Here is a 27,877-nt window from a genome sequence, read left to right as displayed (position 1 = left end):
ACAACTCTTGCTGCAGCCACATTTCAGCAGAAATGTCAATAGACTAGCCATGGTGCATGCCTTCAGCCAACACAATATACCAAATATGTTCAAAACTCTGAAATTTGAGTGTGTATTTTTAGGTGTGAGTGGCACACTGGGACAAGCTATGGTTTCAAAGCAAGTTCTAGATACTGACTTTCCAGGACAATGAAAGTCAAACCCCACAAAAACCTTTCACCTTTGCACATCATCTAATATTCACTGTAATTATTAGAAGGCTCTTATAATTTGTATATATGTTTAGTGATAGAGACGAGCAGCAGAAAATTTCCAACAAGCAAAAATGCTTAAAAAAAACCAATACAGAGACACTACCAGACCATCTAAGCTCCTTGAATAGGCTGTGTTCTGCCACAGACTGCTATTTTACTGCAGAAATATTTTCTCTATAGGGATTCTCAGATAACTTCCTGTTTATAATACAGCTTTCTTCAAGCTTTGTAATGTGCTTTCTCATTCTCCAAGCAGTACAGAGCATCCTTGCAAGCAGGAGTTAAATCCTGTGCTTCCTTTTTGGCTTCTCTTCCAGCAATAACAGGTTCATTTTCTGGCTTTGACAGGAGGGAGTTGGATTTACTGGCTAGCCATTGTGTAAGCATCAACTATACTGGAACTACAGTAGGAACAAGAAACAGGAAGAAACCAGTTGGTAAAACACAATCATAGGCTGGCAGGAATTCCGTGACTATTTGTCACTCCTTCCAAAGAGGGGAAGAACAGTTGGTGGCAGATATTCCGTGCCATCAAGTACCCAGAAATATCTTCTTTCTCCATGCCAGGATACTCAGAGTTTTACTTTAATGTGGACCATGGCTATTTGGAGGGTCTGGTCCGAGGGTTCAAAGCTGGGATCTTGACAAGTGCGGACTATGTCAATTTAGCACAGTGTGAGACACTAGAAGGTAAGTCTGCTGGTTTATTTTATTCAGGAAGAAACACTGTTGCGTAGGTGTTTGAGGAAGAGAAGGTAAAAGACTGAACTACTGAGGGTTTATCTTAAATCCAGAGACAACTCCAATGTCCTTTGAAGAACTGTTCTCATATTTAAGTTAATAGCTTTCCATAGACTGTGATTTGTGTGCAGGCTGTAATTTGCTAAGCAATGCAGACAATGGGGCTTTGTGGTTTACTGATAAGGTTTAGAGATCATATCCACAGAGTTCTTATGGAGACTGGCAACCTTCTCACAGATTTTAACCATGTTATAGAACGGTTCATGTTTGGAACTTTCATACCATTTCAGCTCTATAAAACAGTTTCCAAAATCTTGTTAAAAGCTTGCTATTTGGCTCTGAGTTTCTCTATAAAATGCATGATTTTAGTAATTTGTTACTTCCTGAGTTTTAGGGCAGTGGTGGACACTCAGCTTACCAGGAACAGAAAACTAGACTCCACAAATGTAAAACTTAGGGAAACAGGAAAAAAAAAAAGAAAATAAAAAAAAAGAAAAAAAAAAAGCTTTTTTCAAGGTGACTTTGCCACAGTAATAAAGAGAACACACAGTAGTTTCCAAAACAGCTTTCGGTGGCCAAGACTGGTCACAGCCTGATGAAGACAGACTTGTACCAAATAATCATATGACATACCTTTAGACACTTGGCAGGAAAAAAATTCAACAGGAAGAAATCACCTTTCTAAAGGAACATAAAGTTAATTTTCCCCACTGCAAAATGAAAGCTATGATTGTACACTCAATTTCTACAGCTTGAAGTCTATTAGATCAATTTGTGAAAGGAAGAAGGGGAATGAACAAGCTCACTCTATTTTATGCTTTGGCTTATTTGTAGATGCAGTAATGGGTTTGGAGTAAGAAAAAGGGAAGAATGATGATTCCCATATCCAACAGAGTTTTGAGGCTGTCTAAACTATTAATATAAATAATAACATAAATCTGGGAATATTGCTTGCCATTTATTTCTCAGATTAAAACAACTACATTTAAAGAAATGCATGTAGATGCATTTCTGCATGTCTGCAGAATAAAGTTCTTCTTATAGTAAAGAAGAGTTTATCAGTACAGTCAATGGAATCTCGACACTACTGAACAGACCAAGTGCATGCCTCTACTTCTGCTGATAACCTGTCTCCATTAAATACAGTGGCAGTTCAGACACACAGACCAGAAGTATACAATCACACTGAGAAGTGAAATTTATTCCTTATGTCAGCTGGACAAAATCAACTGTTTCTTTACTCCATTTATTCCAGCATTTGTGATCTATGCAACTTACAGACTCTACAGAAAATACTGATATTGTATTTAATTTTTAAGTGATAAAGTCCTGTTGCATAAGTATACATACTTCAGAAAAAGGTAACAGCTTCAAACATCTATAAAAGACAAAGGACAGATTGGTAGAATAACTTAACTGTGTTGTCACTTCTCCCTGCAGACAAGCTCAATAAATGATGTCATCCAAAGCTTCATGAAGGAAAAAAATCCTGGTTGTTTCTGAATAAGAAGAAAAGATACAGAGTTAAAAACATATAAGCAAAAGGGATTTTTTGCACCCTTCACAAAAGAATACTTGCTCATGTTAAGTTTAGAATAGGTAAAAAAACCCTAAATTTTAAGTCATGCTACAAGGAAGTTATTTACCATCATGAGGTAGTTTTCAAATATTTCTCAGATATATAAACCTTCAATATTTTTATGAACATGCAGCAGATGGACAAGTAACAACAGAGAGATAAAAACCATTCCTAATTAAAATTTATAATATGAAGAACAATTAGTTTTATTTTTGAAACTTATTTTTTCTAGTGTTCATTCAATTTTAAAATGCAAGTGATTTCATCAATAGAAGCAGCAGCCTTCAGCATCCCTCCTACAAGCACATCTCTACTACCCACTATCACTTCCCCTTTTTCTCTATTCAATGGCATCTTTTTCACCACTGTAACTTTTTTCTACTTATTATAGAAAGCTAACAGCAAGAGGATCTGTGCTGTAGTAATGTGATATTTGCTCAGTAGTGCCATCATGTCTTCACATTAAAAGGTAATAAATTTACCCTATTCTGCATTCTGTGGCTTAGCGCCACACCACAAAAAATGGCCTAAGCTAAAAACACTATAAATATGCTAAAACAAACAAGCAGAAAACAAAAATCAAAACCACTCAAAGTAACCCATAAACAGAAGCAAAAAGATCTTTTAATTTCAAAGTGGCTTTGGTATCTCTAGAGAGGAAACCATAACATCACTACTGAAGAACCACAAGAAAAACTGTAGATTAGTGCTTTCCATCTGCTTGATAATCACAGAGCAAGTGTAAAAGCGAGATGGAAATTAAAAATTATACCACTGTGTCCTCTCAATTCAGGGCCATACAGACAGGAGGAGAGGCTTTCAGTCCCACTTAGACATCCTCTTCGGTTTGGTTGAACTATTATTTCCATGGAGATATGTCATGGGCTGCTTGCTACTGGTTTGGCCCTATGGCATCATCTGTTTCAAGGGAATGAGGTTCCCAGAGCAACCTTGCTGACAGCTTTGAAGTAGAATAGGGGGGTGTGGGAGTGTGGAGGTGTTTAAATGCAGTATACTGTTCTTCTCTTGCTTTTTTCTGTGATAGAAAGACTTCTGCTCTGTAAAAAGGAGCCTAGGTCACAGAAGGACAATCATCTCAACTCTTGTCCCAACAGAATCACTGAAACAAGTTTACTTAACTTGCCAGAGCCAGGGCCTGCCAGCACATGGTGGCTGAAATAACAGTGTTACCTGAAAGAAAACTGCAGCTAGTTGGTTATTGCTATCAAAGTGAGGGGTCAGACAAATTACCATGAACTTGATGCCAAGAGACCAGGTTAACACATTGTTAAAGTTCTCACAATATTCTTTCTTTCTTTTTGATCAGGATCATTCCTGTCTTAACTGCATTCATCTTAAACTAGTCTCCCTCTGCATTAATTCCTTTTAGTCATACTTAGTTAATTGTGTTTGTTTGCTTTTCAGTTGTGAGTAAACTCACGTAATTATTTAAGGTCATACTTTTCCTATGTTTTCTTGCATGTAATTTAATGAGGAAATAGACAATGCAGAAGGATGACAATCAAAATGAATGGATGACAGTTGAAATACAGGAATTTTCTTTCCTAGGGATCTTAAGGACAAAGGCCAGAGTCTTGTGTAGGTCTCCAAGAGACCCTGAGAAAAGGGGCAGCTACTATCAATAAAAGGTTTTGGTGAACAGGAATGTCTGAGGCCCCGGTAATGCTCAGCCATCTACTCCTGTTTAGTCATCCAGTCATGTCACTAGTGCAAGTGTCTGACAGCGATAGTTCCCAGGCCTTATTTATGCCAGCAGCAGAGAAAGGACTATAATTTAGGTCGACCAGTTCAGTCTCTAAGCTGCACTGAACTCTGTCTTGATGTGAACTCTGATTATGATATTCCTGGTTGATATTATATGGCATTGGAGCTTGTGGATGATTGTTTTGGTCAAGACCATGAGAGAGAGTCGAATATTTTTTCTTATATACAGTATGCATGTTGACATTTATTTATTCAATTAAATAAATACATCTATAAAGTAGACTGTGTAACTGAAAGGGTTATAAACTCAACATTCCTGCGTATAACATTTCCTCCACAGCTTTTGGGAGATGGGTGAGGCTATTTAATGAATTATAGCTAATATTTTTCATGCCTTATATTAAGGCAAGGTTTATGAAGACACTCAATCAGAGAACTGAAAAACAGTAACAAAATCTTGTGAAACTACTCTTGATCAGCAGGTTTTTGTTTCTGTTCATCTTATGATGATGTTACTCACACTTCAGAATGGTCAATACTTGGGGCTGATATTTGGGTTTTACAGTCTGCTTTATGTAGTTAACCCCTGAAAAGTACTGTCTTTGAAAGGCATTTACAGTGTGGCTAAAAGCAGATATCTGTGGTTCATCTGAAAAGAAATTGAGAAAAGTTGGAATTGAGCTCTGCATCTAATAAAGTAGTATTATCTAATCTGAGCATATGCCTAGTATTTTTATTCTCTTTGCAACAAAAAAAGAGAAAAGTAGGAATGAAGAGTTTTCCAAGGAAATGTAGGTGTAAAATCAAAATATTAATTAATGAGCTTTTAAAAACTTGGTCTTACATCAACTAATTTCTGGGTATAACTGCATTTTTATTTGTCTCAGTCTTGCTTACCATTCCCTCTTTCTTCAATTGTGTTTCTTTTTTCATATTTGGATTCTCTTTCTCCTCTTCCTACATGGAAGTCTCCACTGTAACTATGACTTTTTCTAAGTGTGTCATGTGATTTGATATGGATTTGATGAATAGACTATATTTGGTGAATAAGGAACTGGCTGAGTGGTTGCATCTGGACAGTAGTGGGCAATGCTTCAAAGTCCAGATGGAGCTCAGCTCTGAGCGGCGCCCCTGAAGGTTCCTTTTTGGGACCAGTACCGTTTGATATCTTCATCAGTGACACAGACAGTGGGATCGAGGGCACTGTCAACAGGTTTGCAGGTGGCACCAAACTGAGTGGTGCATGTGACACCAAACTGAGTGAGTGGTGCAGTTGACACAACTGAGGGACAGGATGTCATTTAGAGGGACCCAGCAAAGCTGGAGAAGTGAGCCCATGGGAATCTCACAAGATTCAATGTGGCCAAGGGTAAGGTCCTGCACCTTGGTTGGCCAATCCCTGGTATCAACACAGGCTGGGGCAGAAAGGAATTGAGAGCAGACCTGTGGAAAAGTCTTGGAAATCTACTACTCCTGGACAAAATATCAGACATGAGCTGAAAATGTGTGCTCACAGCCCAGAAAACCAACTGTATCCTGGACTGCAGCTAAAGCAAGGAGATAAATGGTTCTCTCCCTCTGTTCTGCCCTCATGATACCCCACCTGGAGCACTGTGTCCAGCTCCAGGGTCCCCAGCTCAGGAAGGACATGGGCCTGTTGGAGTGAATCCAGAGTAGGGCCACAGAGATGATCAGAGGGCTGGAACATCTTTCCTACAAGGAAAAGCTGAGACAGTTGGGACTGTTGAGCCTGGAGAAGGTTCTAGGAAGACTTTATTGCCAACTTTCAGTATTTGAACGGAGTTACAAGAAAGATTGAGACAAGCTTTTTAACAGGGCCAGTAGCAAAAGGACAAGGGGCAATGGTTTCAAACTAAAAAGAGAATAGATTCAGACTAAGTATAAGGAAGAAACATTTTAAAAGGAGGGCGGTTAAACACTGGAAGAGGTTGCCTAGAGAGGTTGGAAACATTCATGGCCAGATTGGACAGGACTCTGAGCAACCTTGAGAGACAGCCCACTTGCATAGAATACTCTATGAAGTTTATCTCAGTAAGCTACAGTGCTAAACATAGGAGTCTGCTTCACACTGTACTAGTTCTTTTGCTTTAAGTGTCAGTGTAGGCAGCCTTATTGCATACTAAGGAAGCATACACATAGGGAAATAGGCAGAAGTGGCTACTGTACTGATCAATGCTTACCTTGCTAACTGCAAATTAACTTCCTTACAGGCACAACATTCTTTCCATCAGTGGGAGTGTTGCTGTCCTTTTTCCTAATTATCAGTTCAGATTTCACATAGAAGTCTAATTATTATAAATGCCCAAATCATATAACAGCATCCCAATCTATAATTTACAGTAGTTTTAATATAGCATTTGAGCACAATTATGCACTGCAGTGGGGCCTTTTCTGAAAGAAAACATTAAACTGTTTTGAACAGCAAGAATTGATTCAAATGTTTGCTTATACTTATACTTCATACTTATTATACTTATTATACTTATTATATCATTATATTATTATATCATTATATCATACTTATTATACTTATACTTCATACTAAAAAATGGCTATCAGAGAAAATTTGTCATATTAATTCTATGTTATCGTGAAAGTTTATTTTAACTTTGTGGTCAAAACAACTCATTTTTCCCCAGTCACCAGGGTTGAGAGCTCAAACAGAAAATGTCCCAATGACCCAAGTTTCTGGAACAGCTTCTTAGGATTTGCTAGTAGCAGCCATAAATCAGAGAAAGCCTAACCAGAAATGCTAAGAGAGTATAAACTCTATCCTTTCAAGTGCTCCACTGCAGAATCCATTTGGAGTCCAGAATGTGGGCCAGGCAAGATGTGTTCTCTGCTTCAGGCAGCCTGATAACAGAAGAATAAAATCTTACTTGAGATTTAGATGTTTCATGGGAATATTTAAGATCTTACCAAAGTTAAAGGATTATTCCTATTAATGCAAAACAGTCCATGGAAGTGCAGCAGACAAAATAACTGATGCATTATAATGGTGCAAATCAGTAAAATCGAAACATTGAACAAATCTGATGAGGGAGGGACTAGAGCCATTTGTGAGTAACAGCCTATCTGGTATGTCTGAAAATGAAAGCTGATGGTGAAACTTTTGACAAAGGCATGAATTATTTGTTCTTTCCTACAGTATGCAGAAAGTCTTACTGGTAGAAGGCAGTACAAATTTGCATCAATTTTGCATTTACACTATATTAGATCTATGCAAAAAAAAACTTTCCAATAGAGTATGATCAGTTTCTTAATATAAAAATGTATTAGGAATTACCTTTTTAAAAAAAATTGGTTGCAGACAATATGACAGTTTATTCTCATGATCTTTCCTGAATTTAATTTCAGATCTGAAGTTACATCTACAGACTACAGACTATGGCAACTTCTTGGCTAATGAAACTGGCCCTCTCACTGTTTCCACCATCGATGAAAAACTGAAAACAAAACTGCTCACAGAATTTCATTACTTTAGAAACCATGCTTTTGAACCACTTGCCACTTTTCTGAATTTTGTCACGTAAGTAATATTACCACATAGCTTACCACACAGTAGTAAAATAGCTTACCACATATCTTACCACACAGAAAAAGCAGTTAAATAGTGTAAATGCAACATATTGGAATTTCTACTAAGTTTTTAAACCAGCAAAATTACTTTGATACTGCTACATTTGTATACTTTTACTTGCTAATATAAATTCTGAAACTGTATGTGTATATGAAGACCTGTTGTCTTTTCAGCTAATTATCTTAAAGAACAGAAGCAGTTTTCTTAATGTGAACAGTGGCAGAAGAAGTGGTAGAGATTAATTAATTAAAAAATGGTTAAAATTTTCAAACACTGTTTAAGTCAGATAACTTGGAAAACTACATTGCAGGGGGGGCATAATTCATGCAAAAATAATAATTTCATGATGAACAGGGAAGTGATTTAATTCCTAGGCATGTGGCAAATTGTAGACCTTTTTTAAAGGGGGAAAGACAACACATCCTACACCTGTCATAATTTTTATACTGTTTGAACCAAATAAATAAAAACCAGGGGGACTTTATATGGAATATTGCAAGGTACTTAGATCCAAGTAGCTTTATTTGAAAGTTCAGCTGCTGTTTGATGCTGGGTGAAGAGAAAGCTCTGATCTCAATACCATCATAAATAGATGAAACTTGCAAATGAGTGGCTTAAACAACTTTAAGAATAGGGATCTGCTTTATAACAGTATAATAACATGGACTAGCAAAATACCAGCATGATATTTTACCTATTTACTCCCCTTGATCTTATACTAATATATTTTAACAAGAACAATTAACTGTTCAACTAACTTTCAAGGACCATTTTTATTATAACAGTAAAAAAGAAAGTATCATCATTTTTTCTTCTGGTCATATGTAGCTGACCACTTTTAGGCTGATATATTAACAGGATCTTAAAGGCTGTCCTAGGATGCTTGTGGGCATACAATGTTTACATTTTGTTTCAGGGAAATAAAAATGAAAGCATGAACGTTTTGGCAGTTCTTTTCTCACACTCATTGATATAAATGTATAGATGTGTATGCACAGTCTTTGCTCATTGTTGTTTTTTTTTTTAAATAATGGGTACACTAGTTAAAGATATTTCACACAAATCATTGAATCACATTCCACCAGATCTTCAAGCCCTCTTCACATATTTTGGGTGAGAACATATTAATCCTGTATGTTTTTATCTGTGTTCTTAGTCAACAATGCAAACTCAAGACTGGCATTTGAGAGAATTTCCGAGTCACTGACAAGACTCTTCTCAGCCCCTTTGACACTAAAACTAGGATGAAGCTGATTGAAAACTTCTACTCAAAAGAAAACTTTAACAGAGAAGAAATGTGTAAGAGCCTGTTCTTAGCTCCCTCATGGGAGGATGCTTAAAGCTGAGTGAGAAGAAAACCTAAGATTGGACCATCTGCATGAACTCTGCAGTTTTATTGCTGAGATTCCCATGTAGTTCTTTGTCCAGATGGTATATATGAAATAAAAAAGTCCCAAAGTTGAAAAGTTGCTAGCTCAGGTGATTTGCTTTGGATACTTGTTTTGCTCAGGTGATTTGCTTTGGATTCACTTGTTACAGCAAATCTACATCTCTCAGCTGTTATATTTATTATAGTCGTGTGTCAGTACCACCTTCTTTAAAAGTATCTGTTTTCTAAATCAGTCATATCAGTCAGGTATCAATCAGGTTTAAAATGAGTGCTGTGTTATCTACTTGCTATTTTAAGACTTCTGTTGATTTTTGATGAGCTATTGATACAGAATGAACATACATTCTGATAATACTTCAGTATTATGGCTAATTTTCAAAAATTTTGGATTTTTATTTTTTCAAGTGAAAGTTGATTATAAAAATAATTTATTTTTGCTTTTTCTTTCCAATACAGATACAGCTATATGATTGACAACGTAATTCTTTTAATAACTGGCACATTACATCAGCGACCCATAGCTGAACTTGTTCCCAAGTGCCATCCATTGGGGAGCTTTGAGCAAATGGAAGCAGTCAGCATTGCCTCAAACCCTACTGAACTCTTCAATGCAATTTTGGTTGACACACCATTAGGTAAAAACACTAAATTATTTATTTTCTTTTTTTTTTCCTCAAAACTACTAATCCTGTATTCTTTAGAACAGAATGTTTCCCACTGGCTATGCTGTGTTTTGGTAAAACAAATCTTGAATTGTAGATCAAGAACATCTGAAGTGGTGTTCAGGACATATTCTATTAACATTTATTAATAGCTTCTATATCCACCTTGGGTAGCAGAGTCAGAAAAAACATGCTACTCAAGAAGTGCAATGTATATGTTTTCTATTCAAAGTAGTCACTGATTTAAAACATATATATTTTTTATTTCAACACCTACATTATATTAAAAAATATGTCTTCACTAAGGATCAAGCAGACAGCTACTAATAAATATAAGATGTCGTGGTGGAACCCAGATTCTCTCTTGAGATTTGGGCATGGTTCAAATATAAAGAAAAGTCCTATTTTGAAGAACTAAATCTAAGGGCAAAACGTATAGTTTGGGAATGTCACATTATGAAATTAAGATGAAACTCTGCTCAATGTGATGCAGCAGCCAACACGAACAAAACCTAATAGCCTGTGAAGGGCACTGAGAATAAGACAGAACTGGATGTATTTGAATGTATATGAAAATATTATGTGCCCTCATCTTCAGTGCTGTGAGATGTTTTGGGTTTTGCTTCTCAAAAAGGTGTGATAGGTTGGCCTCAGACAGAAAAAAAATTCCTACCCAGCTACTTGCCTACTAGCAGCACAATGAAGAGGAGAAAAAAGGTGGAAAATAGATTGTGGATTGAGATCACCCACAAAGTACTGTTGCAGGCAAACCAGACTAAATCTGTGGGGAAATTAACTTGGTTTATTACTGATTTATATATGTATGACATAATTAATTACTGATCCAGATATAAGGAAACAAACAGAAAATGATGAAATATTTAGGGGAAAACACCTTTCTTCCATCCTTTGCTGCTCCTTCATGCCAGGCTCCTCCTCTCTGCCCCCCTGTTATCCCTACAGGTAACAGTGCATCCCTCCAGACAGGCGGGGCAGTCACAAAGAGCAGGGGGAGTTTAGAGCCATAGATTCATAGAATGGTTTGGGTAGGAAGTGAGATAAAAGATCATCTAGTTCCAGCACCCCTGCCATGGGCAAGGACACCTTCCACTAGACCAGGTTGCTCAGAGCTCCTTCCAACCAGGCCTTGGATAATTCCAGGGATGGGACATCCACCACTTCCCTGGGTGGAAGTGGTGCCTCATTCCTGCCTCATCATCCTCACAGTAAAGAATTTCTTCCTAATAGCTAATCTAAACTTACCCTCTTTCAGTTTAAAGCCATTCCCCATTGTCCTATCATTACATGCTCTGGTAAAAAGTCCCCATTTGTTTTTCAGGTGGGCCCCCTTCAGATACACCTGCTTAACTGAGGGGCTTGGCTGTGCCCTTGGTGGGTCCCAGCTGGAGCTGCCTGTGTCCAGCACAGCACAGTCCTGCCTTTCCCTCACAGAGCTGGCACACTGTACAGTGAAATCAGAGAAGGGACAGAGCAGAACAGCTAAAATGAACAGTGCTTCCATGTGTAGACAGACTGAAAAGTCCAGACTGCAGTTTGGAGTGGACAAAGCTGATGAGAGATATGGACATGGTTTGCAGATTCCTGAGAGCAGTGGTTTGTTCGCAGTGAGTTATGAACTGCTGCTTACCAAATCCTTCAGAAGACCAAGCACCAGCAGAAAACTAGTTTTAAAAGGTGAACAAAACCACTGTTTTCACACAGCTGGTAGTAAATTTCTGGATTTTTTTTTTTTTTTTTTTTTTTTTTTTTTTTTTGCTAAACTAGTTCGCAAAAGAAGAGAGTGTTTTCAGTTCTTTCAGTTCTTTAAATTCATGGGACAAATTTGTGGGCAATAGATCTATAAGGAGACACTGAAGGGAACACTCAGGGCTATATACTTCCTGATATTCTCCATTCAAAATCTGGATGCTGGAAAAGTAGGAAGGGATATGACCACAAAACATGGGCAAACTCACATCCTTTCTGTAAATACCATCTTCCATTGCCATGGCTTGGGAAAACACTTTTTCATATGATACTGCTCTGCCTCACTGGGCTAGCTCTGGAACAGCAAGAGGCACACGTTGGTTATGAGTATCGTATTTTTAAATGGTCCAGCTGCACAAGTGAAATTCATCCACTGCCTCCCTGCTCAAAAGCTTGCTCTTTAGCCAGTTCTGCCAAGGACCCATAAGCACAGGTGGTCAAGGTCAAAGCATGTGCCCTTTATCAGCTGCAGCCTGTTGCCTTTCCCACAGTACATACGCAAAGAAGAAAAGGGAAAATAGGAAAGAGGATTCTCCTTAACAATTGCAGAATACTTACATGATTTCAGACAAAAAATATTTTTCATGTCCCTCACTAGAAAATCTCCATAATATCCAAACTATATACTTTAGAGAAGATTAGGGCTTTCATTAGCATTCCCATTTGATTCTCTCTGGAGACGTGGGCTCTGGCTACAGCACTGATTGATTCCCCTCACTGCAGATTCTCATTAAAAGGAGGGGATAGGAGGAGGATAAGGGGAAAATCAAGTGGATTTTTCTTCCTCTCTATTATATCACCCTTTCTTGTACAACAGAACCCTCAGATCCTTGTTCACACTCTGGTGAGCAATAGACAGGAGATGCATATTATCAGCATGCAGATTTATACTGCTATGTTATAAACTCTGCTTTCAGCTGCTTTTTTTCAAGACTGCCTGTCTGAAAACGACCTGGATGAAATGAACATTGAAATAATGCGCAACAAACTGTACAAGGCAAGTCTTTACAACAAAATGATAATATTTGGGGTTTATCAAATGTCTCAGCAAAGCAGGTCAGTATCATTAACCCTGTTTTGTGGATGGGGAAACAGAAGTATGGTGAGATAAAGCAAGCTGTCTAAGATCATCTGGTTGATTTCAAGTCCCGGAATGAAACTCAGCGACTTCCATTTCTACTCCACTGTTTGGGGACTTTTCAAATTTTAGGTCTGGATCTGAATTCTAATTTAATACCTCATTAATGAAAATGCTCTAGATGTCAGCCTAATATCCAGATCCAGATTTGTTTATGAATAACTCAGCCACCAAATGCTAGAGACCTCTCAGCTCCTGAGTGAGCTTAGACAGGCTTTTGGCTAACATTTCTCTTTATTTATATAAGGAAGATGAGATTTGAAAGGGTCTAATGGTTTTGAGTCTAGCTAACATGATTTTTACTTAAGGATTTTGTATAATTTTCTTCCTTTAAAAATAATTTTTAGCATTGTTACAGCACAGTGCAGCAAGGATATGCATCTAACATGAGCCTTGCATTTTCAAAGTACATTACAAATCTTAGCACTACTCTTACAATGGTCTCTTTAAAGGCTATAGGTACTCCAATCCATTAACGGTTCTTACTGGCACATTCTCTTCAAAATCTTTATCATCTTTCTTTTACAGTGGATTCCCCAGATTGCAGGGAGTATTTTTACAGTGATCTGATTGCACTAGGGGAAAACAAAATAAAATTCTGTTTGTCTTACAAATTATATTTTTAAATTCCAAAGCTGATTTTTAATTCTTAAAATGTTTACTAATTCTTTCATTCAATACAACATCAGTTATGCCTACATATATTAATTTTTAATGTATTTTAATTATTTCACAGTACTACTATACTAGACACTTTTTCCAGTTTGGTAACCTACATTCTTATATCCTGTGTGGATGTCCATATATTAACACTTATCAAATCTATTTTTTTTTTCTTCTTGCTCATCTAAGTATTAGGGGGACCATTCTGCAAACACTATTAAATTATTAATAGATAATTTCTCCTTTACTTCAGCTGTCAATGTGATCAATTGCTTCTGCTCTACTATCAGATAGCCCTGTACAGAACCTAATGCATAATTCTATCCAGTAGATCCCCCTTGAGATGTGTCTACTTAAAATTCACTTAATTGCATAGTTAATGACAGCTCCTAACAAGATTATGTGAAGTTGTAGCAAATGCATTTTAACATAAATGTTCTCTAATACAGTATTTTGGGAGATTGAGAGGCAGGCAGAACAGCATCTCTTAAATATTTAGTGTCCTTCCTGCACAGGTATTTTGAAATGGGTGCAGATGCCAGAATCCTTAATAGACCAGAGGGCTCTGCAGACCAGTATTACAGAAGCTTTGTCTGCTGTTCTGTCCTAATCCAGGGTTTAGGGTAGAGCAGCAGGGATTAGTTTGTGTATCCTCATCCTGCTGGCCCAACAGCAGTGGCATATGCCCAAATCCCCTCCTCCACACACTATAAATGAGGAGTTTCCTTTAGCCATCTGCTTATTATGCAGTGGAAGCTCAATGGAGCTCAAAAAGTTCCTTCTTTAGAGAGCAAGTAAAACAAAATATTCTTCTCATTACAACTTTTGAAAACATTTGATCTCAAATTGTAAAAACAAGATATTTGCATTTGAATATTTCCACTTTCATTTGAACTAAGTAATTAAGCCCATACTTAAAATTTAAATTCATAGGTGGAATTATCAAAGTTAATGGAAGTATTTAAAAATTAGGTTCATGGCTATGTGCAATCCTGGTCCAGGTCTTAAGCAGCATTTAAAATATTTCTCTTCTTCTTTCATGTAGTCTTACCTCGAGGCATTTTATAAGTTTTGTGAAAAACAAGGTGGTACTACAGCAGAAATAATGAGACCTATTCTTGAGGTAAGAAACATTCAGTCTTTATACATTAAAGTACTCCACAATGTTTTCATAATTGTCTCACTTCGTTCTTCCTGTTCAATTTCTCTCCATTTGCAAAGGTGTCTGTGAAATGTTTGCTTCTCCTCTAAATATACCTGTTTTTTCTAAGAGGTAATGAATAGTGTATTCAAGGATGACTTTTACCTTTTTACCAGAAAAGCAGCTAGACCATTACTAAGGAGGAGCCAGTCTCAGTTAATATTTTTCTGTATCAGAGAGCAGAAAAGAAGAAATAGTTCACTAATCTCAACCTGTTGCCCTTTAACATTTCTCTCCATTATGTAGAAAAACCAAAAATGTTGATTCTTGAGTTTGGGATAGCTAAAGCCTGGCATTACTGTCTATTTACTAATCAATAATCTTCAAGTTTCATGGCACTGCTACGTTTGTTTACTTTCCTATTACAATTAGTGATTGAGGTTAGAGTTGAGTGACCTTTGGAATTAGTGTCATATAAAAAAGTAGAACATTCTGTGTTATATTTTTTTTCTCAACTCAGCAAAGTTTAATATTTTTTCCATGGCATACAAAGTTCCTAATGGCCTCTCCCCAAAACATACATGCATCTAGAGAATGATATTTTTGTCTCTGTTTTTTAATAACAGATGCAGAAATTTCTAAAATTGAATTCTCAGCATTCAGGTCCCCTTTTCTTTTTTTTTTTTCTCACTTAGTTGATCACAATTTTTTGCAGAGGCTGACAGCCAGACCACCCACTTGCTTCCAGGAGTGGTTTTTTTTCTGGATAAGTAATTTTACACCCTGGAAACCAAAAAGATTCACTGAGGTCTGATGACATCATACTGAAAGTTTGCATTTAGAAGAGAGATAATAACCCTGGGGGCTCATTCCTGAGGGAAGAATGTCTCTGAATTACATTTTACAAAATAATGTCCTAAAAGGGATTGCAATTTCCTATTTTAATTAAGCAGGTCACAACGTTTCAATTTATGCTCTAAACAAAATGCTCCTAATCAAGTTAAATTGAATAGAAATTAAGTATTTTGACTTTTCTCAAAAATAAAAATCAAGAGATTGTCTGGCATAGTTGATTCAGATTTTTCAGAAATTTTGTTTTTAAACAGAAATTCATGCTCAGTGCAGATTACTTACTAACATTAGTTAAAGCATGTGGTAAAACTCCCTTTATATCAGTGGTAACAATTTAGCCTATGATAAGCTTCTTTAAAATCCCTATCTAATGCCAATCAGCCAGGAGGATAAACTTTTGTATAGAAGATTTCCTTTTCTATAACATTTTATTAACCTGAAGAGACACACAGAACAGACTGCTAATGGTTGGATTCACAAAAAACCCAGAAGTTTAATTAATTAAAAGAATACTTGCTATTTATTTTGCAATCTTATATGTAAGACTACCAACCTGACCCTACAGATGAGGCTGAGGTATTTAGCTCCCCAACTCCTTGACCACCACACTTTGTGCCAGATTTCCTTATTCAGAGTACCGATGGTCTCTTTTCCACCATGGACAGCACATGCTGCATGTTTAGCCCTGAATCTGGTGGGAAACTGCAGGACTGCACTGCACTGCAGCTAAAGCTGTGTCTGTTAGCATGGCCCCATGCTAAATTCTGAACCAGCAGTCTCCCGCATGCAAACATGCACTAAGGAAATGGTCGTCCTCTGATTCCACCTCTACCTGCAGCAACCAGATGGACTGTCACCAGGTCATTGCCTCATGGCCTTATTCTCTGTAAAGACTCTCATGCGCCAATAATTTGATGAATTGAGAGGTCTGAATGGATGGGAGTAATCCTGAAAATTTTCTCAAACTGGAAGCCATCAGAAGCAGAACCCACACCTGCTACCATTAGTTGCAATTGCTTATAATATTTTTATCAAGAAAATATTACACATCTAACAGCTAGATTCTACATGGCTCTAACAAGTTGAAAAAAAGAAAGCATTTGTCTTTCTAAAATGGTTTCAGTAGGTCTAATAGGCTTATTTTTATTAATTAGGGAAGTGAAGCTTGGCCCTGTTATTCATTAGCTAGAAATCTTTTCAAACACGCTTATTTTCTTCTCATTACTTCTTTACTCCTTTTCCTTACTTCGAAGTCAGAGCCAGCGGGTAGCAAGTTCCTGTTATTGTGTGTTCCCATACACAAGAGTAGATGTGAATATGTGTTTACTGGCTGAAGTGGCAGATTAGAGTTGCAAATGCAGCCTTATTATTCAAATGAAAAAAGCACCTCTCTGTTTAAACTAGCTCAGATATTCACAGCATAATAAATTTTGTAAGCCACCTAAAATGTGCGTATACTATATATACGCTTCACTAGGGAAGATTTCCCTGTGTAATTCCTGCAATTAGCAAGGGCTCTGCTGTTCTTAAACCATGAAAGTAAGGAATAAAGGAAAGAATTAAAACCACAGTCAATTTAGATCTCGGGATGGAAGAAAAGATTGTTTTTATTTACTACTGCATTTTTAAGTCATACTGTAAGAATGGTAAGTGAAATTTTGCCTTGTACAAAATAAGAACCCAAGGGCTAGTCATTGGATTGCCTTTCAGTCTGCTGCTGCAGTGAAAAGTACAGGCACTACAGGAATCTAAACCTGACAGAAGAAATATAGCCTTTGATTCTATGTATTTAAAATTAACTATTTGAACCACTTAAAACTTTAGCTTGGCAAGTAAACGGCCCCCTCCTCCTTCTTATCAAAGTATCATTTTAAATATGTGCATTGAGAAACTACACATTTTTAAGGATTTTCATTCAACTTTTACTACCAACAGCACTTTGAGTAATGGGCAGTACTGTTGATTCTTGGTCCTTTCCTTTATTAGTTTTGTTTATAAGATCATTATTTCATAATCTTACATGTGAGGGTGTGAAAATATTTTTTCTTGTCAAAATCTGGGTAAATAAGGAGGGAAATGAAGCAGCAGAAATTATATTTCTAGAACAAAAATTACAGAATAAAAGCTGTAGTTGCAAAATCTTGTTTGATTTTCTAGTTAGAATTTAATGCATATTTGCAAAGAAGAATTTGCAATTTCAAAAATAAGGTATGTTTCCAAAGCTCTCAAATTGACTTAAAAAAAAAAAAATCCATAGTTTGACTTATTAAAAAACCCCAGAATATACCCACCCTAATTTAGAATGAGATGTCTAATAGCACCTCTTTATTCTTTGTTTTGCATATTAAGTTTGAGGCAGACAGACGTGCTTTTATCATCACCATTAATTCATTTGGCACTGAGCTGAGTAAAGATGACCGAGAGAAGCTGTACCCAACCTGTGGAAAACTTTATCCAGAAGGCTTACACCTGTTGGCCAATGCAGATGACTACGAGCAAGTGAAGTGTGTTGCAGAATACTATGCAGTATGTAAACTAATTTATTACAACAAAAAGCCAATATAAAAATAGTTAATTAACATCTCCAGACATCAGCGAAATTTTTAAGAGCATACACGTAAGTTAAAAGAATTTTTGAGAGAGGAAAAAAGTCAGCAGAGGTACTAAAGTTCCCATAAAAAAGTGTATGGGATCAAAGACTTTTGCTATGAAGAGATAAGATTAAGATAAGACATTATTACATTACTGCAGTACAAAGTTCCTCTTACAAGGATGTTTAAGTAAGAGCAAATCACATCTAGTAAGTAAAACTCTTCCTACTCCAATCACTCTCCCCAAATTGAGTTTCACTTCATTGCTTCTGCCTCCAAGATTTTGGAGCATAGCCATACAGCATTTTAAACTCAGCTGACCAAACAATTCATGTCATTGATTAGTCAAACCTGATTTGTTGCCAGTATACCCTAAAAATTCCCTTCTGAAATGTTTTCTCTAAATCACTAATTGATTCAAAGAAGTAGATGAAAATGTGAATATTGATGCAAATAGTGCTTTTATCAAGATTAGTTAATCTGCAACGCTTGATCTATGAATTCATTGATCAAGTGTTGCAGATTGACTAATCTGTTGTACTCTGTTGTACTCTGTATAACTATAATATTTAAGCTACCTCTAAGCAGGTACACAAAAATGTCTGGTCTATTGCTTTTTCCACAAAAACACCCACAAAGGTGGAGCTGTGCTTCTATGCATAGGCAGAACATTTTAATCATAAGTTACCATGTCAGTGAGGTATAGAGCAAGACTGTTCATGACATGGTGGGTTATTTAGATGAATTTGGGAACCATTGTTGTAGACCTCTACTACACTCCTACTTTAAGGGAAAAACAAACCCAACACACAGAGAATGAAATTACACAGAAACATAACACCTAAGAAATCAAATCCGATGTATCTGCACAGGATATTCCAGGATGACAAATCTGATTAATGGATTTGGATACAATATTAATGCAGGTTAAGCAAATCCAGCTGACTACTGGAAATAAAAAGGAGCAGCCATGTGATGATCAGAGTTCAGTGTTTTGGCTCCATTTAGAGCTCTGGCTCTGATGGATACTATTTGCACAAGAAGTTCAGTGCTCTCTGCCCAAAGGAGTGAAAGGTCACATATCATTCCACAATAAGTCTCTTTTAGTGTCTTCAGTAAATTACTTGAAATTGTTGGAAATGATGATAAGAAATACAAGAACAAATCTGATTTTTCTTTCTTTTGGTGATTATATGCTTTTAACTTTTGATTTATGTAGAATTGTAATCTATACTGGAGGTCTTCTATACAGAAAGATTACTTAACAAAGATTAATTTACAAAGTAATGTAAGGTGTCTGTGTCTGTGCTGCACAGAATGCAAAAGTACCTTATTTCCATGGAGTGGTTGTCTGTGCTTTTAGGAATACAAGGCTGTGTTTGAAGGTGTAGGGAGTGGCACTGGAGAAAAGACACTGGAAGATGCATTTTTCGAACATGAGGTAAAACTTCTAACCTTAAAATACAAAAATGAATGTTAATCACATGGAATAAGAGTTAAAACAAGAATGAGGTACCAGGCTTTTGATTCTACTTTACTGCTTCTTATTCAAGAACATGGATTTTTGATGGCTGTCAACATTTGGCTGAATCAAAATAGAAGATTTTACCTTTTTAAGTAAAATTAATCCTATATCATTCTTCTAAAGACTCTTTACAGAGCTATTAATCCTGATAGCCCATCCAAAAGCTATCTCATAAACACCACATAATTAAATTTCTTTTGAGTAATCTACTAGAGAAAGCCTTTCACCACTGACTTTTATTTCCTGTAATATTGCTGTAGTCTATTACCAAAATTATTCCACAGATGACATTTCAATTACACTGATACTCAGGAGATTGCTAAATATAATCATGGTTGCAAACCTGCAAGACATCTTGAACATAAAAGCTACCATATAAAAATCCCATTCATCTTCTTTGATGTTTTATCATAACACTTGTTTCTTCTTTTCTACAGGTAAAGCTGAATGTGCTTGCATTCAATAACCAGTTTCATTTTGGAGTATTTTATGCCTATGTGAAGTTAAAGGAACAAGAATGCAGGAATATTGTATGGATTGCTGAATGCATTTCTCAGAGACACAGAACCAAAATTAACAACTACATTCCAATTTTCTAAATCTGAGAATCTATAATGCTTGAAAATATGCATAATTTCATAGAAAAGAAGAAAAATCTTATTTCAAAAATTAACTCTTATTAGATGTTTTAAATAGTATTAATAAGCCTCCTTACATACATCACCGTAGGAAAAAAAAGTAATGCAGTTAGAGATACAAGTACTTCATAAGGAAATACTAATGGGTTTATTCACAAATTTGTTGGTAAATTTGTTCCCCACTGTGCCTATTTTAATTTAATCAATCAATAAAAATCTCCTGCAATGTCTTACATATATACTCTTTCTCTTTCGTGGAACCAAGATTTGTATCAATGACATTTGAAAAGCTCTTTAATGGCTTTTTTTTTTTAATTAATGTTTTTCTCAAAGGGCCAATCAAACCACTATTTCTATCTCACAGGGTCTTTCTCATGGCATACAAATTGTATGAAGGACTTAATACACAAATAAGAGAGAAACTCTGAGATTGCCCTTAACAGATCTGAAGGGGAAGCTTCCTGATCTTAACGGGGATTCCTCTCTGCAACTAAATGTAAATAAGTAACTTCAGTATCACTAAAATGTTTTTATTTCTTCCTTTATGGTCAAATGAGGAGCACCCTAAGTGTCAAACAATGGGGGTCTGATACAGTCCACAGGAATAAAAATATCCCCTCCCAACACACCAAAGAATTGTCTTTATGTATGCACTAGAGAAGATTATGAAACATGAATGAAAATGCCAACCAAGTCTGTATCAGTTTTACATCAGACACAAACAACACCAGCTCTGAGCTATTTGAGGACCTGGCTGGGATCAGTAACTAAAAATAGTGGGAACAGTTGAAGCCAGATTGTAGCAGGACAAGATTAATTCTGTTGAAGAAAAAGGGAGGATTTTGAAAGCTTTATTGACATTCTGCCTTCCTACTCTATTCAAAGAATTTGCCCTTTTATCTTCCAAACAGGTCATACCTTGATTTTCTGCATGACTTCCCAGTTTCAGGCTGCACAACAGCAAATCTCACTCTTCAGCTGGCTGTTCCTCCAGTAAATATGATACAGAAATACAATCCATTTCCTGCTGAGTGGACAAAATTAAAAAAAAAAAAAATCTGATGTCAACACCTCAAAATTATGGAAAACATTCAGGCATCATGATCTTAAAAACTGAGATATAATATAGCTCTCTCTATAATATGTAAATGTGCACATGCATTCATACATAAAAAATAATAAACTTTGTGGTTTTTTTTATAAAACCACACTTCTTGAACTGCAAATAACAACAAAGGGCCATATCCCAGAACATCCTTTACTCATTTAATGCAGAATTGAGATGATTTTAATACTTTGCTTTATTGTGAATACCAGACAACCTTATATTATTACTTTAAAAAAATATTTTAATAGGTTAATTTAGAAATAATTTAGTATGAATTTAGAAAAATTGACTAACAATTGATAAGTGTATAAGACAAGAATACAAGTCTTATTTCTGTATCAAGGCATGTATCTTTAGTAGATCCAGCAATTCAGAAAAAAATTAAAAGAAACAAAAAAAGAATTTATTTCTGAGTCTAATCTGTTATCAGTGCTTTCATATACCACAAACTGTATCACAAACTACTTCACAAGCTGCAGTGGAGAAAGAAATAGAAAACATTGCCACAAATTTGTAGATTTTTCTATATTTGATTTAAAATGACATGAATTTCTATATATGCATTTAAAAAAATGTTAGAAGCAGAAGAATAATAAAGTCAACTGGTCTGGGACACAGAAACATAATTAATGCAATTCAGCACAGTGCATGAATACTCATTCTGTACTGATAAATCAGGCCTCCTTACTCGAACAAAACAAATGAGCTGACTTTCTGCCAAGAATTTTCTGAAGTGATTTGAAGGGGAAAGAATCTGCTCTCCACCCTGAATCATTCTGTGCCAGGGAAGATATGCAGCTGCTGTTGCTACAGTCTGGATACTATTGGCTCAGAAAGAAGTGAGCAGGAATTGCAGCTTTCATGACTGTGTTGTCAGCAGAATTGGTCCTTAGACTGTGGAAAGGACAGCATCAGTTTTGATTTATGCTTTTTTTCAAAAGAAATGTCTAGATATTTGCCAAATGAGGACAGCATGTAATAGACCTCAATTATATTTAATTCAAGGACAAGCAAGCTAGGACTTTAAACTTTTAACTCCTCAAAATCTATCTTTTTCTACAAATAATGTATTTTACATTACTCCCGTGTTAGTAAAATAGTCTTCATGTTGGTGTATATAAAAATATAAATCTATAGACCTATAAATCTATAAATATAGATATATAAAATAGAATTACAGAGTTTGCTGAGTTGGAAGGAACCCAATATAAAGGGGATATAAAGGCCATATATCATCTCCAACAAGACCTTATAGTGGAAGTTCAGATCACAGAATCACTACCAAGGGCATCATTAACTTCTTGATGGTAATGTCAACCTATAACATAGGGGAAGAAGAAAGCAGCCACTTTTCATCTTTTCCCTTTCACCTCTCAACAAGAACTTGTGTTCACACTCTTTAATGGCTAAGCCTATCCAGAGAAATTTGTTCAGTGTGGTTATGGTGACTATACCCCTTGGGATGCATCTTTAATGAGAGCTGGAGATCAGGACCAGGAACAAGTTCCTGGTGGGCTTTGAGAGCTGTGAATCTTTCCTTCCCACCTTTGCCTGAGCTGTAGCTCAGGCTTGATGTGCTTGCCATCTGCTCACAAACAGCTGGGCAGCACAGAACTGTGGATGGACCAGGCTGTGGTGTTGCAAGAACTTCCCAGGCCCAGTCCCTCCCTCCTGCATGAATTGCTGTGTTAGGCGCCTTGGCTAAGGGCTGAAGATTTATAGGATGAATCATATCAGCATGTGGTCATAAGACTTTCTCTGGACTCACAGTCAGCTGAGATTAGTAGAATCTCTTGTTCTGGTTTTGTCAATTCCAGCATGACTTTCAGGAAACACCAAAAACAATCCAGAGACAGCTGACCCGTGTTTGGATTTGCATCAGATTTATAAAGCTATTATAATGAATATAACCATAATAGTTTAAACAAGAAAAAAGATGAAATCCATTGATTTGCTGGACAGCTAGGTTGATTTACTGAGGAATGTGGAGAAATATGTAATATAAATCATGGGAAAAAATAAGTGATAAATGGCAATAATATCTACTGAGCAGTTAAAACAGTTTACGTGACACAAAACATCTTCTCAAACAAACAGAAATTCATTCAATATCTTCGAATGTCTCCCAAATGACAAAGAAAAAATAAAAATGTGATTCAAGAAATAAAAAGACAAAGCTCTCAAAGGGAATTTTTTTTTATATTTATGGCACACTCTGAGAAATATTTGACTATTAGGAATCCATATTCTACAATTATTTAAGCATTACTTAAGAAAAATGTATTCTCTGGTAGTTAATGACATGTTCTAACCTGCTACTTATAAAATGTAACAGCAAATCAGACTGACTGAAAAGGAACAGGTAGAACTTTCAAGGTCACTGATAATAGCTGTATATATTTTCTCTAATCCAGAAAAAGTACGCATTCTTATGTAATTAATATTATATTGAAAATGTATATACTCTTTTTACTTTGTGTCTCACTGCTTTCTGAAAGTTCTGCTTTGCAAACAATGCATACGTACACACACACACACACACACACACATACATATGCGTGTGTCAACTACAGAATTTTCTACTGAGTCACATATCTGCTGTAAACTGAGAGCAACCATTGGGTAAATCAATCTAGAACAATGTAAAAGTTGTTCCTTCCCAACACCTTTTTTTACCAGTGAAAATTTGAAAAACAATTTAAAAATAAATAAACAAATTCATTGAGGCCAAATAAAGCAAACCCTTTATGCATTTTCAACTAAACTGATTTAAACCATTTTCACCATAGCACACAGCACAAGAGGCAAATGAGAGCACCCAAATAATTACAAGCCTATTGGACCTATGAATTTAAGGTCATAAAAATTCTTTATACCTACAATGACGCTTCAGCCAAGTTCAATTGAACCCCATAAAAGAGTTGCTTGCAACCCCTGACTATTAGCCAAAAAACCCAAGCAAACTTGAAAATGGTAGAATTTGAGGACAAATGCTGTCCCTAATCTGCACAAACCAAGAAACATAAAAATGGAGGTCACATATTCTCTGCCCTCAGTAGGGAAATAAAAAAATTCAAAAGGTTGAAATCATGCTTTTAAAAATCTTTCCCGTCAACCAGACCTTTGCCAGAAATGGCTTCATAAAGTGTATTTATTTATTTATTTATTTATGTATTTATTTATTTTTATATTTTACCAAAAGACAGGATGGAACCATCATAACTGTTACAAAACCACAACCTGACTATTTTGTCTATCATATGTTACATGAAGGGGGAGTAGTAACACTCTAACACTTTTGGAAATGTGGAGAAGCCAAGGAAGCCAAAATAAAACCAAAATAAAAGAGATTAAGTTTATTTATAGCAAATATTAGGAATCGCATGGTTGTACAAAAACCACAAATTCTAAATTAGTCTAAACAATATGTTGTAAAACATATAAAATATATATGAAATTGTTCTATGTCTCAAAAAACAAAAAAAAAAAAAAAATAAAGGACTTAACAGAAGCATATAACGACATGCAGCAAAAGCTACTTTAGGTAATAGTCCTATGGGAATAAATGACAATGCTCCAATTGAATTCAGTGGGAGCAAAGTTAGAGCCTCCAGGTGAGTAAATGGCTTTATGGTTTATATGAAAAACCTGACTCTGTCCTTCAAACTGCTTAGTGTAGCAGTGTCCTGCAGCAGCCAGGATGCTGTGACAAATATTGTGCCACGTAGTAACCAGCATGGTCACTGTGCCCAGCACAGGTCACAGCAGACTGAGCAGCTGACTAAAAAGGATGACATTTTCTTAGAACCCTTAGATGAATTCATGTTGATGACTCCTCATTGGCAGGAGACAATAGCTGAGAAGTTTTGCAAACATTATTATCAACACTTGCCTTTCTGGTGTCTACAATAGAGTGCTTCTGAGTGGGTGCACTTCAGATCCAGAGGTTTGATCATCTGACTAATTAAACAGACCTATTTAATTTACTTTATCGGATCCAGCTGCATGTACACTCCTCATTTTGCTCAAATAAACATGCAGAAACCAAATAGGGAAAGCCACTGAAGCCAGGGAAAGCTGCTGCTTTTAAAGTGCTACTAAAAGTGACTGCCTAAAATAATGCCATGACTTCCATATGAAAGTCTTATTTCTGTCATTCCAAAGAAAAGAGTCTGTCATTTAAAGGTATGAGTTTCAATATTTTTCTCTTAAAACCAGTAGTAACAGTTTACAACCTCCACTACCACAGCAAGGCTGTCACTCTGAATGTCAGCATAGCACTGTAACTTTTTTCTTTTACAGTTTTTAGATCAGTCCTTGCTATTTAATCATGATAAATGATACAGTTTGTAATTTCATCTCTCAGGATTTGCCCTTACCAAAGCACAAGCCAAGTCTTGCACTAGAACAAACCCTTGCCAAAAGTATTAACTCACAAATCAAAATGCCAGCCTTTCCAATCAGTCCTACTCATTCTAACATCACGTGCCCTACATGCTATTTTATCTAAGTGTCTTGCAAATGAAGTGTTTCATTGCACAAGGCTTTGAGAAATGTGGGCCAGACCTTGAACAAACATAACATCTAGATGTCCAGTCTTATTATTGAAGTGGGCAGTGCCATATTTCTTGGAATTAATTATAAAAAATAAAAGTTACTAAAACAGATCCTAGTCATTTATTAAAAAAACTCCACAGTTCACATACTATAAACTCTACAGCCTTGAACTCTCTTATAGATTTGAGACCTGGCAGGAAAAACAGGAACAGGAAAAACAGAAACAGTGAACAGGAAATCAAGAAACTAGAAAGTTCTTTCTTATCCTTTTTGTTTAGGATGTGAGTTGTTGTATTTCATATCCACTGAAGTACTTTATGGATGACATATGCATTTTTAGGGGTGGGATATTTATATGTCTGCTAACTTCTTAAGGACTGAATATACAATTAACCTCAGAAGCTCCTTTAGAATTCCTCAGGACTTTCAACTCCAAAAGAAAATCACTGCTATGAGAAATTCCATATTGTTCTTAAATATCACCCAAAGAATGGAATCAGACATTATTTGTTCCTACAGGGGACTTACACAGCACCTAGCAATCTATATTTCATCACCTAGCAATCTATATTTCTATGGCTGTACAGGCAGCAAATTAGCATTTTATAGAAAATAACAGACTGCTATTTTTTAATGGCAGCTCAGAACAATGCAGCTGCCTCATTTTTCAGTGTGAAATACACAGATCTGGTTTAATATTCCAAAGTATTTTTGAGCAAAACCCCTGTTGCAGAAGAGTTTACTGCAATTGTAACTATGGCTATACGCCCTGAAAAGGGTGGGAACAGGAATTTAAAATGGTGACAGCAACCACAAAGGTACAGGATCGATACATGTACAAACTTAATCAGCATTACCTTAATCATGGTTAGATTAGCTTTAGTTGGCTGTTGCTTGTTTTCAAATGTTGATATTGATAATATGGGGAATGAACCATCTGAGCAGAATGATAGAGGACAAAGTTGACCCAGATCTCTGCCTTCTTTCAGGTTTAAGCTATTGCAAGATTTTTTCTTCTACTTAGCTTTGAGCTCTTAGGGAATAAAAGTTATAATCCAGTTCCTAATAAACAATGAACCTCTGAAATGCTGCAGAAAAAACTTATTTACCAAACAATACTCACTTGTATTCAAATGAAGTGATAACAATTGGAATGTAGACACTTTCAAATATGTTCTACTCCTCTATTTCACTTAAAAATAGTTGAGATAAGTAAGAAATAGTTCAGATAAGTAAGTACAAGTACGTAGGTGTGTTTTAATTGGTGTTGCAATGCCTATAGGTCATAACCAAGATAATGAGTCGCTTCACCGACTATCAGAGCACACAGACTAAGAGCTAAAAACTGTCAGGTACACTTCACAGGGTGCCAATACATTAATCAGTACTGTGTGGACAGCTTAAGCAAATCAAAATGTATCCCGCACTCAACTGAGCAAAGAGATACATTGCTGATCAACAGCAAAAGCTAAGCTCAGAGCCCAGCTACTATACTTCTGAGAAGCATAAGTGGGCTATCCAATTCTGGAACAGAAGGCTGCTCCTAGGTGTAAATGCCAACAACTACATTAACTTATCAATTAAATACCTCAGCAGGGAGATCTTAGGATTGGTCTGTGCTGCCAGAGCCACTTCTTTATCTATAGCCAACAGTGAACAAGCTGAAATAGTTTTGGCTGTCTGATGAAAAACCCAAGCTCAGTGAAATGTCCTAACCAGCATAATTCAGAGGCATGAACTTGCAAGTCTTAGATATTGGAAACCAGATGCAAGTGAGCCCTGAAACCAATGCAGTTTAGGTCTCTAGAATTTTTGCAAATGTACACAGTGACTCTGCATGACAGGAAACAACTTGAAGTTGCACCAGTTCCTGCTTTTAAGTGAGTTTAAGCAACTTATTCACTAATTTGTTCAGACTGAGACAATACTAGGCAAAAGGCAGAAA

General features: G+C 36.2%; 1 protein-coding gene and 1 long non-coding RNA gene across 4 annotated transcripts; one reads left to right on the top strand and one right to left on the bottom strand.

The window, feature by feature from the left end:
* Window positions 1-34: 34 nt before the first annotated feature.
* Window positions 35-20,718, top strand: ATP6V0D2 (ATPase H+ transporting V0 subunit d2). Of its 2 annotated transcripts, XM_068185581.1 has the most exons (10): window positions 35-108; window positions 603-691; window positions 822-944; window positions 7,678-7,849; window positions 9,747-9,925; window positions 12,637-12,716; window positions 14,566-14,643; window positions 17,863-18,039; window positions 19,468-19,545; window positions 20,067-20,718. In XM_068185581.1, the coding sequence occupies exons 1-10, from the start codon at window positions 50-52 to the stop codon at window positions 20,226-20,228; spliced, it is 1,197 nt and encodes a 398-aa protein (XP_068041682.1). In that variant the 5' UTR covers window positions 35-49; the 3' UTR covers window positions 20,229-20,718. The 2 variants fall into 2 exon arrangements, with proteins under 2 accessions (XP_068041682.1, XP_068041692.1); XM_068185591.1 differs by lacking the exons at window positions 35-108; window positions 603-691; window positions 822-944 and adding an exon at window positions 7,174-7,398.
* LOC137471354 (uncharacterized) lies at window positions 13,288-27,148 on the bottom strand. Of its 2 annotated transcripts, none has more exons than XR_010997540.1 (4): window positions 26,790-27,148; window positions 21,186-21,294; window positions 19,434-19,559; window positions 13,288-13,432 (listed from the first exon to the last, which is right to left on the bottom strand). It is a non-coding gene; the product is annotated as an uncharacterized lncRNA (long non-coding RNA). The 2 variants fall into 2 exon arrangements; XR_010997539.1 differs by having other exon boundaries at window positions 21,186-21,291; window positions 26,790-27,147.
* Window positions 27,149-27,877: the final 729 nt, after the last annotated feature.

This window comes from Anomalospiza imberbis, chromosome 1, assembly GCF_031753505.1.
Source record: "Anomalospiza imberbis isolate Cuckoo-Finch-1a 21T00152 chromosome 1, ASM3175350v1, whole genome shotgun sequence".
Taxonomy (NCBI): Eukaryota; Metazoa; Chordata; class Aves; order Passeriformes; family Viduidae; genus Anomalospiza; species Anomalospiza imberbis.
The sequence above is the reverse complement of the archived record's forward strand: the minus strand, read 5'-3'. Positions and strand labels throughout refer to the sequence as shown.

Coding starts and splice junctions, on each gene's coding strand:
- ATP6V0D2 (XM_068185581.1), top strand. CDS start 50: ATGGTGCATGCCTTCAGCCAACACAATATACCAAATATGTTCAAAACT. Junction 12,717..14,565: donor TGCGCAACAAACTGTACAAG/GCAAGTCTTTAC, acceptor TCTTTCATGTAG/TCTTACCTCGAGGCATTTTA. Junction 18,040..19,467: donor GTGTTGCAGAATACTATGCA/GTATGTAAACTA, acceptor CTGTGCTTTTAG/GAATACAAGGCTGTGTTTGA.